The 16,434-nt window shown below is 33.3% G+C and overlaps 1 protein-coding gene across 5 annotated transcripts in view; it reads right to left on the bottom strand.

Moving 5' to 3' along the window:
• The window catches only part of BRWD3 (bromodomain and WD repeat domain containing 3), a 204,153-nt gene that overhangs the window by 19,623 nt on the left and 168,096 nt on the right, over window positions 1-16,434 (bottom strand). For 3 of the 5 annotated variants that reach the window (XM_028101475.2, XM_028101476.2, XM_088028709.1), the window contains 9 exons: window positions 15,731-15,856; window positions 15,563-15,641; window positions 10,077-10,133; window positions 8,763-8,903; window positions 7,760-7,831; window positions 5,992-6,144; window positions 4,845-5,008; window positions 4,380-4,477; window positions 3,441-3,599 (listed from right to left, as the gene is read on the bottom strand). In XM_028101475.2, the coding sequence (XP_027957276.1) occupies window positions 3,441-3,599; window positions 4,380-4,477; window positions 4,845-5,008; window positions 5,992-6,144; window positions 7,760-7,831; window positions 8,763-8,903; window positions 10,077-10,133; window positions 15,563-15,641; window positions 15,731-15,856 (1,049 nt within the window). The remainder of the gene's footprint in view (window positions 1-3,440; window positions 3,600-4,379; window positions 4,478-4,844; window positions 5,009-5,991; window positions 6,145-7,759; window positions 7,832-8,762; window positions 8,904-10,076; window positions 10,134-15,562; window positions 15,642-15,730; window positions 15,857-16,434) is intronic. The other 2 variants (XM_028101477.2, XM_028101478.2) reach the window with 2 other exon arrangements.

The following is a 16,434-nucleotide window of genomic DNA, read 5'->3' as shown; positions in this document are numbered from 1 at the left end:
AATGCAATCTGGTATAGTCACTGTGCAAAACATTATGGTTCCTCAAAAAGCTACAAATAGAACTACCTTATGATCCAGCAATCACACTACTGCATATTTACCCAAAGAATACAAAAACATTATTACAAAGGCACACATGCATCCTGTGTTTATAGCAGCATTATCAGCAATAGCCAAGGTATGGAAGGAGCCCAAGTATCCATTGAATAATGAATGGATCAAGAAGATGTGGTACATGTACACACACACAGACACACACACAGAGACACAGACACACACACACAGTGGAATATTATTCAGCCATAAAAAAGAATGAAATCTTGCCATTTGCAATGACATGGATGGAGCTGGAGAGTAATAAATACACTAAGTGAAATATGTCAGTCAGAGAAAGACAAATACCATAGGACTTCACTCATATGTTGAATTTAAGAAACAAAACAAATGAGCAAAGAGAAGAAAAGAGAGAGAGACAAATCAAGAAACAGACTCTTAATTATAGAGAACAAACTGATGGTTACCAGAGGGGAGGCGGGTGGGGGGATGGGTTAAATAGGTGATGAGGACTAAGGAGTGCACTTGTTGTGATGAGTACCAGGTGATGTATGTAACTGTTAAATCACATATTGTATATCTGAAACTAATATAACAGTGTATGGTAACTAACTGGATTTAAAATACTTTTTTAAAAAATTCTGTTGGCTCTACTACTTTTTTTAAAGATTTATTTATTTACTTGACAGAGAGAGAGAGAGCGCACAAGTAGGCAGAGCAGCGGGCAGAGGGAGAGGGAGAAGCAGGCTCTCCACTGAGCAGGGAGCCTGACATGGGGCTCGATCCCAGGACCCCAGGATCATGACCCAAGTGGAAGGCAGCCGCTTAACCGAGCCACCCAGGCACCCCCAAAATACTTTTTAAGAAAGGACAGCATCCAATGTGGCTGTGGGCATGACACCACATGTCTATGTCCTGTTTTTGCCATCCTCCATCGGCACCCTGCACCAGCACCCCTCATCCTTCCCAGGTCTCATGCACAGTGCTCCTGAGGGAGGAAATGCAGAGCATGGGAAATGTCTGATGCACATGGTCCTGTGGTGGTCTTTTTGTACAGTCACATTGTTCTACAGAAATAAATATTACTGGCCAAGTTCTCTTTCTTTGAAAAAAAAAAAGACAAGAGATAACAGTTGTTGGCAAGGATGTGGAGAAAAGGGAAAATTAGTATAGCCATTATGGAAATATTTATGGGGGTTCCTCAAAAAATTAAAAATACAACTATCATTTGATCTAGTAACCCCACTTCTGGATATATATCCAAAGGAATGGAAATCAGGATCTTCAAGAGATATTTGTACTCCCATGTTCACAGTAGCATTATTCACAATAGCCAAGATATGGAAATAATCTATATGTCTTTCCAGATATGAATGTAAAAAAATGTAATACACACACATACACACACACACACACTCACACCCCACAGTGGAATATTACTGAGACTTTAGAAAGAAGGAAATTTTGCCATTTGTGATAATGTGTTCAGAGCTGGGAAGACATTATGCTAAGCAAAATGAGGAAGACAGGGCAAGAGAAATTCTGCATGTCACTTATATATAATTGTAAACAGTCATACTCATAGAAACAGAGAGTAGGATGGTGGTTGCTAGGGGCTAGAGGAAGAGGAATTGGGGAGACACTGGTCAAAGGGTATAAAGATTCAGTTATTCAGAATGAGTAAGTTCTGGGTATCTAAGGTACAGCACGGTGATTATAGATAACAATACTGTATTGTACACTTGAAATTTGCTAAAAGGAGAGATCTTAACTTTTAACACACACACAGGGTAACTATGTAGAGTGATGGATATGTTATAATTAGTTTGATTGTGGTGACCATTTCACAACGTATATATATGTCAAGACATCAAGTTGCACATTTTAAATATATACAGTATTTTATATGTCAGTGATATCTCAATAAAGTTGTTAAAAATAAATATCTGCTTTTAAGCCCCCCAGTCTGCAGTATTATATTGTAACAGCCTAAGCTGACTAATATAGTAGGCTAGAGACTAAGGTGATAGCAATAGAAACTGTAGACAAAGGATTTAAGTTGTATAAAAGAGCTTTAGAATTCACAAAACTTAGCAACTGACTAGATATGAGGGGTAAAAGAAGTGTCTAAGTACACTGCAAGATTTTAAGTTGGGTGACTAGGAAGATGGTGGTGGCATTAACTAAAATAGTGAGTGCAGAAATAGAAGTAAGCTTGAGACAGAAAGATGGATAATAAGCACCCAAGGAAATTATCTTAGGAAGCACTTGGAAATGAGACTGGTAGAATAAAGAGATGTTAGGGCTAGATATGTGAATTTGGAGAGTCATCAACATAAAGATGAATGATATATTTATTAGATTATTTGTAGACGACCAAAATAAAAAAAAAAGCCTAAAACAAACAAACAAATCAAGAAACCTGTGGGAAACTCTGCAAATAGGAGGTAAGTACAGCCAAAGAAAAGAAACAGAAAATATAGAAATATGAGAAAAACAGAGATGTAGGATAATCAGGAAGGAAGCCTGGCAGTAGAGTTCCTAGAGGGGGTATTTAATAGTATGTAAAGATAGAGAAAATCAAGGAGATAAGGACTAAGGAAAGAACACTGATTGGTTACTAAAGAGAACAAGTGATTCTGGGGAGAACAGTTGGAGAATGCTGGGGTCAGAAGCCAGACAATAAAGGATAAAAGAAGTTTTAGTTGGAAAGAAAATAAAAGTAAGAAATATAAGCTATTCTAATTGCTTGACAGTGAAGGGGAGGAAAAAAGAGAAGAAAGTGGCATGAGTCAGCAATGTGCAGCACAATCAGAGAAGAGAATAAAGATACAAATTAGGAAAAATAAAGGTATTAATATTTTAAAGTAATCAAATGTTTCAATATTTTTCATGTAACCAATTAAAATATATCTTTAGAAAGTCCATTTTTAAGTCATTTGATAGTTCAACAAAAATGGATATGCTACTTAATCTTTCATTAAAATTTATAAAAAATAAAAACATATTTCACATATTAAACTGTATTAATAACAAAGGAAAAACATTCCAAAATCATCTTTAGGTAGGTCTTATATTTTTAAGGGCTATCTCAATTTTAAAAAAAGGGTTTGGTTTGAAATATCTCTTTTCCTCCCTATTCATTTCATATTTTATTTTAAAAGACTAAAATATGTTTTGAGATAGTTATTGGAATCTGCTAATGGCCTGTTCCTGATTGTGGATATGAAACCCTATCTTATTCAAGTTTATTTGACAACATTAAAATTGTCATTAACTATAAGTGCCTGCTAATTTTTACTACATAACTACATCAGCTTTTAAATGATTCATCTGCCAACATAAGAGAACAAAGAATAAATGCCCAGTCCATATTTATTTCCTACCTTGTTTAATTGGTAAAACTCTATTCCGAAATGATTTGGCTTTCCCTGGGTCATGGCTATTTCCACTTCGGCTATATCCACTGAAGCTCGATGAAGAAAATGGCCCATCCAGTTCATCATCAAGTAAATATAATGAAAGGCCTTCAGCAGCATCTGAAACTTATATTTAAAAAGACTGTAATATTAACATAATTATCATGTTTTCAGAAAAATTAAACAGGCTGTATTTTAAAACTATATCTCACTCAGTTATTGTACTCCAACACCCAAAATACAAGTTGTTTGAAGAGGGAACTATGAATATATTGAGAACAAATGTTTCATCACATCATTAGGCTTTTAAGCACAGGTCAGAAAAACTTGTCCAAGAAAACCACCTCCCCAGACAACGAATCCTCAATTTTTGTGTTTGCAAATATGTTATAAATGAGTGCTCTGAGATATTCCAGAGTTAAAAATTATAGTTACAGAATTTTAAAAATAAGAGACTTTATTTTTTAAATTTTATTATTTTTTAATTTTTTAAAAAATTTTATTTATTTGTCAGAGAGAGAGAGAGCACAAACAGGGGGAGCAGCAGGCAGAGGGAGAAACAGGCTCCCCACCAAGCAAGGAGCCAGATATGGGACTCAATCCCAGCACTCCGGGGTCATGACGCGAGCCAAAGGCAGATGTTTAACTGATGGAGCCACTCAGGACTCCCAAAAGTAAGAGACTTTAAAATTCATCTAGTCTCAACACTTCCATTTTAAAAATGAAGAAACTGAATTCTATGGCCTAATGTCTTACCCAGGGCCACACAGAAGAACTGGGAATAAAATACAACTTTTCTACATCCAAATCCATTGCTCTTTGTACTATAAATCATGCTGCCTCTTCTACATCTTTAATATCAGTATTAAACTGAAATATAGAACATTAAAAACAAAAGACATTTACCGGGAGACGAGAAAGGAGAGCTAGTCCTTGCATAAGACACTGAGGTATTCTGGTCAATTTTAGGCTGCAATTTCATTTGTTTCTGCTTCCCTTTGGGACTACAATTTAAAATATATAACAATGAACATTTGTTTTTCTATTAGCAACATATTATGATAGACAGTATGATACAAAATGCTTAAGTTGACCAAAGAAATGCCTTATAATTTAAGTGAAATGCTTCAAATTGGTAATATGACAAAGTTAAATTTCAATCGTTAAAACTAAAAAAAAATAGTTTTTGGCATAATAAAATCCACATAAATAAAGCTTTGGGTTACCAACTCCATCTTTACACAAGTACAAGAGTTCTTTAAAAATCTTTTTGATCTTTGGATCTTCTCAAACTATTCAATAAATTTTAAGAAATGAGGTAATATATATAAAATGCCTTAAAACATAAAATTCTACATCAGTGTAACATACCTAGGAGCTCTGCTACTAGATAATGAACTGCTGCTGCTTCTTAGACGTTTTCTGTACCGTGGCCTTCTCCTCTTCTGACTCTGCATTCCTGACTTATATTCAGAGATTATATTTTTAATATGATTTTCAAATAAGGCAGATAATCGCAGTGTCATGCTATAGATCTGAAAAGGTAAAAAGCAACTACTTTAATTATATGAAAATAAAAAGTATGAACATGCCTGGACTAGTATCAGCATTATCCTTTCAGACAAAATATAAGTGCAATTTCATACACTTGAAAAACTCTTCCTAAATAAGTAAAATATCATTTTAACCTAGAAATTAACAAAGATTTTTAAAAGATCATATCCAATGTTGGGAAGGGTAGGAAAAAGATTCTTATATATTGCCAGTGAGTATTTTAACTGGAACAAGATTCTAAAACAACAATTTGCATTATGTACCAAAAATATTAAAAATATATCTATCCTTTCAGTAATAATTTTGCTTCTGGGAATTTATTGTAGGTATATATCAGAGAATTGCACACACAAAATAATTATGTTCAAAGATGTTAAAGATGAAAGCCACAGCATTATTCATGTAATGTTAAAAATTAGAAACCACCTAAATCTCAAGCACCAGGGCACTGGTTAAATAATATAAAACAACCATACAATAGAATACTATGGAGACATTAAAACTGTTTTCAAAGAGTCATAATGACATGGGAAAATGTTCATAATATATAAGCTGAAAAAAGTCTTCAAAATATGAAACTTACAGTTTCAAATAGTATATAAACATATGTAGCTGTATATGCAGGAAGTAAACCAAAAGTGAAAACTTTTATGCCTGCAGAAATTAGCGAAAATTCACTTACATGTGGTGAAAGTGGGCAAGTATATATTTAGTGCACAACTGATTTAAAAGTTAATCAGATACCAGTGATTACAAAAACCCAAAAATATTATTGCTAATTTTTTGTTCTTAAGATATTTAAGTTCTGACAAAACATAAGGAAAATATCAAACATCAGTAACCATGTCAGAACTGTATATATACCTTTTTACTAGTTTTAAAACTGATGAAAGAAAACTACCTGATATACATATATATGTAAATGCTTAAGTAATTAATCCACCTAATATTGTTTTTTTCATACCCTTGACTTTTTATTAGAGGTATAAGCTTTGGAGTTGCTGAATATTTGGCGAACGTCCTTATAAAATTCCAGAGGACTACCGTAATTTCCTGCTTCCAAAGTTTCTTTCACAGTGCTGAAGTCCATAGGAGTGTCTATAACATCTGGATAATCCTACAAAGAAGAATGTGTTATTAAACACACAGGCTGGGTAACAATACTACATAATACAATGGTACTGAGATTTGCATCACCAATCCACCATGAAATAAACACACTGCTTCTCAATCTGCCAACTATCTACCCCAAACAAAACCATTCATTTAAACAGAGTTCCTTTGGTAGCTCAGAAAAACAGCAGGGGTCTTTGGGAGAGTCAGCCTTCACCCTGAAATCGATAACCATATGATTCTCTCAAAAGACAGAATAGAAAATGCACAGCCACTGGCTTTATCCCTACATAATTCCATTTTTTGCTTAAAGGCTGAAGCAGCCTCCAATTCCCGGGCAAAGTGCTCAATGAAGGTAGAAGATGGAATTATTCACATATAATTAAATAGTTCCATGACACAAATTAGCTACATATATCCAAGATATTCCCAGCTAGGAGGGCATTCTACCTAAAACGTCATTAGTTGAATGTCAAAGTCAAACTGGCCATGTCTGTGCCTAGCTTCTATAGTTTTGCTTTTTAATGAATATGACACTTGTGCTTCATTGGAGGTCTGTAGTCTCATAAATTCTGAATTAGTTTGATTTTGATTAGGGAAGGGAGAAGATTCTCTCTATTCTAACCTAGATCTGTCAAGTCTAGTTAAGATATGCCTACATTTATCATACAGAATGAAATCTAAAATTTATACTTATATATACCATAACCATCAATAAATAAACATTTTGGACTGAAAACCATAGTCAGTGTTAGATCCCTCATCCCATTTAAAATCATTCAGTAACAATCACCATATTTCTTTCAAAGAAGAAGCCAAAGAGCCAGAAGAATGGGCAGAGGGCAAGTATTATAAAAAAAGAGAAAATATTTTTTCAAGTGTAAGAGACCATGATTGCTCTTTATCTATCTTTAAAAATATTTTTTGTCTTAAATCATAACAACCAAAAGTATATTCCAACATAGCATAGCTTGTGAAGCAAAGATTTTCTTAGAGGAAATATGTTGGAACTTGTGTAATGTGACCAAAACTCAAAAGATCCAGTAAGGTTGCTGAATGAAGTCCCAGTGGGTACAATCAGCTGCAATACAGACATACTGTGTAATTAATGTTTTCTACTCCACTTCAGTAACTTTAGATCTATAGAAACAAATAAACATGTATGCAGATGCCACAAAGAACACACCTGGAAACACGTGTTGATTTAAAAAACAAAAACATAGGGGCACCTGGGTGACTCAGTCGGTTAAGTGTTCAATTCTTGGTTTTGGCTCAGGTCATGATCTCAAGGTCTTCAGATCAAGCCCTGTGTCAGGCTCCCTACTCAGTGAGGAGTCTGCTTCTCTCCCTCTCCCTTTGTCCCTCCCCCCGCTTATGGTCTCTCTCACTCTAAACAAAATAAATAAATCTTAAAAAAAAACCCTTTAAAAAACAAAAAAACCCACAAAAAACAAAACAAAAACATAAACAACCAAAAAAATCAAAGATAAAAAGAGAGAGAAGAGTTGGAAAACAGCTTTATAAATTATAAAAGTTTCATTTATAGTATGGAAATTTTTAAAAAGTAAAACACTGCAAAAACAACCAGTGTATGTCTTTTAAGAGAATACTAGGTCTACCTCAGAAAGAGATGGATCTTGTCTTTCTGGGACAACTGACTCTGAGGATTCTCCCTCTTGCTCTTGATGGCCCTATTAGGGTAAAGAGGATATATTGTATTTCCAGACTACTACAACAAAATATCAAGATTTGCAATGCAATTATGATTTTAAAAGCTTTAAGTTCCATAAATAGGAATTAGGTTTTTACTGACTGTACTTTAAGATGAAGGAATTCTACATTCACCATTGTTCTCTACTATGAGAAACACAAGACTAATTTATTCTACTCAAACTCCCTACAAACAAAATGAGCTTTGTTGAACATAATTCTGTTTTTTATTTCAATATTTTTCCCAACTAAAACCTGTGTATTTAGAAAATATTTATGTTTACTAATTTCAGAGGATGGTCTGATGCATTTCTCAAATACTGCTGTAACTTTTCTCTGAAAAAGTTAAGACAGATTTGCTATCTACACTAAATGGTTATTCAACACACAAATAGATACACTCCTAAAAAAAGAATCCTATAATCTAAGTTCTCATGTTTTTATCTTTTATGAAAAGTAATATGGCATACATTGATTACTCTAAGTGATCATATTGGATAACACATTTAGTATAAATTAAACAGGGCTGACATATGTTACCAGGGGTCTCCAGTGAGTAAAAATGTATTAGAAGTTAGCAAAACTTATTAAACAAATATCCAAAATGAAAGCAGGAAGGAATTGCAAAGATATTTAGATTCAAATTTGGTTCACAACTATATAATTTATACACAAAGTACATGAATGGAATTTCAAAGTCATGATTAATCACTCTACCCACTTTCACAATTAAAAGATATACAAGAAAGGAAGGAAGAGGAAGGAAGGAAGGAGGGAGGGAGGGATGAAGGAAGAGAGGAAGGAAAGAAGGAAGAAAGGAAAAAAGGGGAAAAGTATCTCTTAACTAGATTTTAGCATGTACATTTGTGGGAAATTACATATTGGCAATTATTTAAACAAGTGTATGTTTACTGGATAAGAAGGATGATCAGCTGGCTGTCGAAATGGCTCTGAGTCTTCACGTTCATAAATGAGGCTCAACAGTTCTTTGCATTGTTTTCTCCAAGCATCAGGATTACACTTTAAAGACTGTCTTCTGCCTCGGCATTTGACCTGTAGATTTTAATAGAATTATACATAAAAGCTCTTTCCTTAACTATTCATTGATTTTTCTCCTGTTTTCCTATGCTAATATATCTATGTAACATAGAGGAGGTGCTATTTAAGTTTCTTAGTTTAGTCATCATTCTCCCTGACAAATTTTCATTTTAAGAAAATCTGAACCACAAATAAAACACAGAGGAACATTTTTTTTTTCTCTACAGGTTAATAAGGTTAATAATCTTAATGCCTTAATATTTGCTGGTAGTTAAATATACTTGACAATGGCATTATAATTTTCTCAAAACTCAAATATATATTAATACATATTTATCTATATATTTATATATTATGCATTTGTGTGTATATGTGTATATATATATCTTTGTTGTGTGTGTGTATATATATATATATATATATATATCTCCTCTGTTGTGTATATATATGTATATCCTTTGTTGTCATGGTACATTCTAGCCTTTACCATTTGATGCCTTTTTATATGATTTCTTTCAGTATTTCAAAGAAAATTTTCCTTATATAAAACAAGTATTTGTCTAATTACCATGGAGGGAAAGTGTATAGAACAGAGTTAACATAACAGATCTGAGGCTGGCATCTTTACCAGGGCTTGCTTGTAAGGTTGGCCTTTGGTTGGCATTCTGGATACTTGGCACTTGAACCATTTCTTAAATACTATAGGTGGTTTGCTGTGCCTATACTGTATAAACAATGTGATCTGTACTGAACACATGTTTTCCTGTACTTTTCCTATGCTTTCTTGCTTTCTGGGAGTCTGGAATCTTGGCATGTGCTAGTCAGATGGTGTCTATATAATCAGTTCCCAATAAATTCCTTGGGGTCTGAGTCTCTAATCACATATATATTGCTAAATTTTCATTGTAGGAGAACGGTGTGCTCTGTATGGCCCCTCACAGAAGGGTGAAAGCATAAAGAAGCCTACACATGGATTCCTCCAGACTCTGCCTGTGTTTATTTCCCTGTGATCCAGCTGTATATCCTTATTATGTCACTGTAATAAACCTTAGCAATGAATCACAAGTATATATACTGAGTTCTATGAGTCTTTATAGCAATTCTCCAAACGGTGGAGTTGGTCTTGGGGATCCCTGACACAGGAAGCCTGAAATTTTTTCTTCTCAGCAGGTTATTTTATTCACTCACCCTTCTTCCAGATGAAGTACCAGGACCATCTGAATCTAAATCAACCAATTCTGTATCCTAAAATTAAAAGGGAAGAGTGATAAAAGATGTTAAGTTATATTTGAAGTCTCACAAATTTGATAAACATTTACAAAGAAATGGCAAATACAATCACAATTAACTCCCTCATTGGAGCAGGCAGCAGGCAGAACAAAGTTTGAAGGAACAATTACTCCAAACTTTGCCTATATGCTAGATACAAACTGAAAAATATATTGGGAGAGGAAGAGTAAACAAGGTTTCTCTTTAAATCAGAACAGGAAATGAAGAAAAAAGTATAGTGACTAGTATCTAAAGTTATACCTAATGTTAATATTCAAAAAAACTTATTCTATATGACATGCTACTTTAATATATTATAATCATGAATTACTCATGATTAATCTTTTACTATTTCAAGAAATACATCTATTTTCTATAGGGAAATATGAATGTGTATTAAAACTTAAGATTCAGTTAAGTATCCTTCTGAGCAATAGTTTTTTAATACAAAGAGGCAAGGCCCACACACCATTATTCAGCTGGTGGTGGTAAAGCACATAGGTAATGCCTAGGAGAAAATAAAAGCAGCTCATGAGCTACTGGTACTCCTTTCTAATAAAATAAATTTGAATTGTATTTTATTTTAATTTTCTATTTTAACACAAAGAATGCTACTCTGAGGACAGCAACACCCATTCATCATAAAAATTCTCAATAAACTAGGTGTAGAGGGAACATACTTCAACATAATAAAGGCCATAAATGACAATCCCATAATTAACATCATGATCAGTGGTGAAAAACTAAAAGCTTTTCTTCTCAGATCAGGAACAAGACAAGGATACCCACTCTAGCCATTTCTATTTGAGATAGTATTGGAAGCCCTTGCCACAGAAATCAGGCAAGAAAAAAAAAATACATCCAAATCATAAAAGAAGTAAAACTATGTCTATTAGCAGATGACATGATACTACATATATAAAACCCTAAAGACTCCACCAAAAAACTGTTAGAACTAATAAATGAATTCAGTACAGTTGCAGGATGCTAAATAAATATACAAAAATAAGTTCCATTTCTATACACTGAGGACTATCAGAAAGCCAAATTAAGAAAACAATCTCATTTGTAATTGCATCAAAAGAGATAAAACACTGAGGTATAAATTTAACCAAGGAGATGAATGATCTGCACACTAAAAACCATAAAGCATTGATGAAAAATTGGACACAAATAAATAAAGATACTCTGTGGTAATGAATTGGAAGAAATTAATATTATTAAAATGCCCATATGGCTCAAAGCCATCTACAGATTACATGCAATCCCTATCAAAATTCCAAGAGCATTTTTCACAGAAATAGAAACAAACAATCTTAAAATTTGTATGGAACCACAAAAAAGGCTCTTAATAGACAACACAATCTTGAAAAAGAAAGACAAAGCTGGAGGCCTCACACTTCCTGATTTCAAGCTATATTACAAAGCTATAGTAACAAAAACAGGATGATATTGGCATTAAGAAAAAAAGATATACAGATCAATGGAACAGAATAGAGCCCAGAAATAAACCCACATATGCATGGTCAATTAATTTACAACAAAGGAGCCAAGAATATACAATTGGGAAAGGATAGTCTCTTCAATATGTGGTGCTGAGAGAACTGGATATTCACATGCAAAGGAATGAAACTTGACCCATATCTTATACCAGATATTAAACTCAACTCAAAATGGATTAAGGACTTGGATGTAAGTCATGAAACCATAAAACCCCTAGGGGGAAAAAAAACACAAGGATTACAAACATTGGTCTTGGCAACGAATTTTTTTGGATTTGACAAAATCCAATGGGAACAAAAAACAACAAAAGCAGAAGTAAACAACTGGACTATTTCAAACTACAAAGCTTCTGCACAGCAAAGGAAACCATCAACAAAATGAAAAGGCAACCTACAGAATGGGAGAAAGTATTTGCAAATCTTGTATCTGATAAGGGCAAAATATATAAAAATATCATACAACTCAATAATAAAAATAAGATCCAATTTAAAAATGGGCATTGGGGGCGCCTGGGTGGTTCAGTCAGTTAAGCAGCTGCCTTCGGCTCAGGTCATGATCAGGGTCCTGAGATCAAGCCCCACATCGGGCTCCCTGCTCGGTGGGAAGTCTGCTTCTCCCTCTCCCTCTGCTGCTCCCTCTGCTTGTGCTCTCTTGCTTGTGCTCTCTCTCTCTTTCAAATAAATAAATAATCTTAAAAAAATAAAAATAAAAATAAAAATGGGCATTGGAATTGAATAGACATTTTTATAAAGACTTCCAAATGGTCAAGAAGTACATGAAAAAGTATTCAATACCACTAATCATCAAGGAAATGCAAATCAAAATCACAATGAGATATCATCTCACATCTATTAGAATGAATATCATCAAGAAGACAAGGGATAATAATTGTTCATAAAGATATGGAGAAAAAGGAACCCTTGAGCACTGTTGGTGGGAATGTAAACTGGTATAGCCACTATACAAAACAGTATGGAGGTTCCTCAAAAAAGTAAAGATAGAACTATCATATGAGCCTGCAATCCTACCTCTGGATATTTATCCAAAGGCAATGAAAACAGGATATCAAAGAGAGAAAGATGCACTTACATATTCACTGCAGCATTATTCACAATAGCCAAGATATGGAAACAACCTAAGTGTCCTCAACAGATAGATGGATAAAGAAGATGTGATATATATATATATATATATATATACACACAACAGAATATTATTCAGTCTTGAGAAAAAAAAGGTAAACTTGGCATTTGTGACAATGTGGGTGGATCCTGAGGGCATTATGCTAAGTGAAATAAGCCAGAAAAAAAAAAAACAACAAATACTACATGGTATCACTTATACATGGCACCTTTAGAAAAAAAATCAAACTCACAGAAACAGAATAGAAAAGTTGTTGCCAGGGCCTGGGTGATGAGAGAAATAAGGAGAGATTGGTAAAAGCAAATTTTCGGCAAAATGAATAAGGTCTGAGGATCTAAGGATCTCATGTAAAACATGGTGACCATAACTGATAACACTGTATTATATAATTCAAATTTGCTAAGAGAGTAGAACTTAAATGTTCTCACCAACAAAAAAAAATAAAGTTGTTGAATTACATTTTACTTTTAATTTTCCATTTTAACACAAGTAGTGCTACTCTGAGGAGTAATTATTGCTACATCAAATCCTGAGTCAAAATGCATTTATATGAAAGGTCAGAGAAATTATCAGAAATAAGAATGATAAATTTTTCATTAGTTTCAGGAGGATAATATCTAATTGAAATATCTGAGTTTTCCTTATTATATCAATAACATTTAACTCTGATAATACAATGTTATACAGTCAGATACATTTTCAGGAAAGAGTAAAAAACAACACTGGGACAGAGAACAAACTAATGGTTGTCAGAGGGAAGGGAATGGAGTTGATGACCAAAATGTGTGAAAGGGAGTGGGAGATACAGGCTTCCAGTTATGGAATGAATAAATCACAGGAATAAAAGGCACAGCATAGGGAATACAATCAATAATATAATAGTGTTGTATAATGACAGATGGTAGCTACACTTGTGGTGAGCATTGCATAACATGTAAAGAAGCTGAATGACTATGTTGTACACCTGAAACTAATTTAACATTGTGTGTCAACTATACTCAAATAAAAGAATTAAAAAACAAATAAACAAAAACAAACAAAATGGGCAGAGAATCTAAACAGACATTTTTCCAAAGAAGATATAGACTGAACGGTACATGAAAAGGTGCTTAACATCAATAACCATCAGGGAAATGCAAATCAAAACCACAATGAGACATCACCTCAGCCACTTGTTAGAATGGCTGTTAGCAAAAAAACAAGAAATAACAAGTGTTGGTTAGGATTTGGAGAAAGGGAACATTTGTGCACTATTGGTGGAAATGTAAATTGGAGTAACCTATGGAAAATAGTATGGAGGTTCCTCAAAAAATTTAAAAAAAAAAGAACTACCTTATGATCTAGGAATTCCATTCCTGGGTTTTCCAAAGAAAATGAAAACACTACTCTAAAAGATATATGTATGTATTCCCATATTCATTGCAGGATTATTTACAATAGCCAACATATAGAAACAATGTTAAGTTTCCACTAATGGGTAAATGGATAAAGAAAAAATGGTAATATATACCTAATGGTATATTATTCAGCCATAAAAAGGAAACGTTCCATTTGGGACAAAAATAGATGGACCTTGAGAACATTATGCTTAGTGAAATATGTCAGAGAATAGCATCTATAATCTCATTTATATGTGGAATCTACAAAAAATAATTTATAGATACACAAAACAGATTGGTAGTTGCCAGAGATGGGGAGGACTAGAGTGGGGGTGCCAAAATACATGTAGTGGGTTAAAAGGTACAAGCTTCAGTTATAAAATAAATGAGTCTTAGGGATATAATGTACAACATAGTGGCTATAATTTAATACTGTCTTGAATATATTAAAGTAAATTTTAAAATTATTATCACATGAGAAAAACTGTAACTATATATGGTGACTAGTTTTATTTTGGTGATTCTTTCCTAATATATTCAAATATAGAATCATTTGTTATACCTCTGAAACTAATGTTATGTCAATTAAAGAGAAAAAAATTGGGGATTTACTGTTCTAGATATTAACAGTACAGACAATATAAACATGTAAAATATCTCTATACAATAGTCATTAAAATAGAATCTAGCATGTTTGAGTCACTCATCCTTGGGGAGAATTGTTTTCCACTAAAGATTTTTGAATTATCACATTCCATTACTGTTTCATCCTCTTCTTGGTTTTTGCTTCTATCACAGCTTTCAATAAAAAATGGTTTTATATAAAATGGGAATATGGCTAGGTGGGGCAATTAGATATGTGCAGGTCTGCTGATAATACTAATTTGATTTCATTAAGAAAAACTGGCTTATGTTTGTAAATTCCCATAAAAAGGAAATTAAATAGCAATTCCATGAAACTACTAAAAATGTACTTTGAAACCTGAAACTTTAAAATACTTTAATATTTTGCACATATTGCATAGAAAATTAATCCCTATTAAAATTTCTAAAAACTAAACATTCTTTTTAAAATATTTAGTGCTTTGTCTTGTTTTTAAGGCTGGAAAATGAAGTGTTGATTTCTCATCATTGAAACCCATTGAGTCAAACAGGATAACTGCCTACCTGTCTCTGATTAAAAATTGTAGCACCACTATATTTCTAGTATATACCATCTAAATACAGGTTAAAGAGTTTAATATAAAAAGATGCAGGTGCTCAGCCAGGTTTTAGAAATCAGTTTCAATGCTTATAGCCAGTTATAATACACACAATACTTACTGTACTTCAAAAAACAGAAAAGGAATTCATGCCTATTAATCATGCTGTGATTCTCACCTCCTCTGCATCAGTACTGTTTAGTTCTTCGGCTTTAACTTTATTATAAGTATCCAGTATATCAGTACAGCTCTGATCCCTAAGAAACAAGAAAGTCAAAAAACATTTCAATATATATTTTTTTTAAATCAGAAATCAGCTCTTGTGGAAGATAAAGCTGCTTCTTACCCAATAAATCGAAGTAAGACATCAGTTACAATTTTGGCTGCTTTAACTATAGGACTGTCTGGCTCATTGAAAGTCCTGGCATTATGCTCAATGTAGCGCACCTCCCACATTAATGCTGATATTCTCCTATGAAAGAAAAACATACCCTGTTACTCTTGGTTGATGATTTAAAGTATATTCTAGGAATATACAACATAGAACAACCAGGCACTCAATCATGGTATGTCAAAGGTGTTCTACTATCTGTATGTGACTTAATATATGTGTATAACAAATGTGCACTAATAAAGGTATATAGTTACAGTATTTGAAGCACAGGTAAGAATTAAGAACCATTGGACTTCATATTAAAAAGAACTGACCCAGGACATTGTGGGTAAATAGTGATTTAACCAAATAAGTATAAACATAAACAAACTGTTTTGATAAAGTCAAAAGAATGTTTAGTTTTCAGGGGAAGAAATGAGAAGATCAAGAAAAAAAAAGAAACCAGGTTTTAGAAAAAGACAGATTTTTATCTAGTTATTTTATGATATATATTATTAAATGAAATTACAGGTAATGTTATAAAATACCCCCAACTGGTTATATTTATAACCAGTTCATGTTGGAATAACTATAGTTAGGACACAGTAGGCTTTGGGGTGAGAGAGGTACCAAAAGCTACCCTCTACCACTCTCTCATAATTACCCTACTCCCAAAT

The sequence above is a fragment of the Eumetopias jubatus genome, unplaced genomic scaffold (genome assembly GCF_037043125.1).
Source record: "Eumetopias jubatus isolate StellerSeaLion01/CBP00866 unplaced genomic scaffold, mEumJub1_p1.0 scaffold_11, whole genome shotgun sequence".
NCBI lineage: Eukaryota > Metazoa > Chordata > Mammalia > Carnivora > Otariidae > Eumetopias > Eumetopias jubatus.
This window is presented reverse-complemented; position numbering and strand designations above follow the sequence as displayed.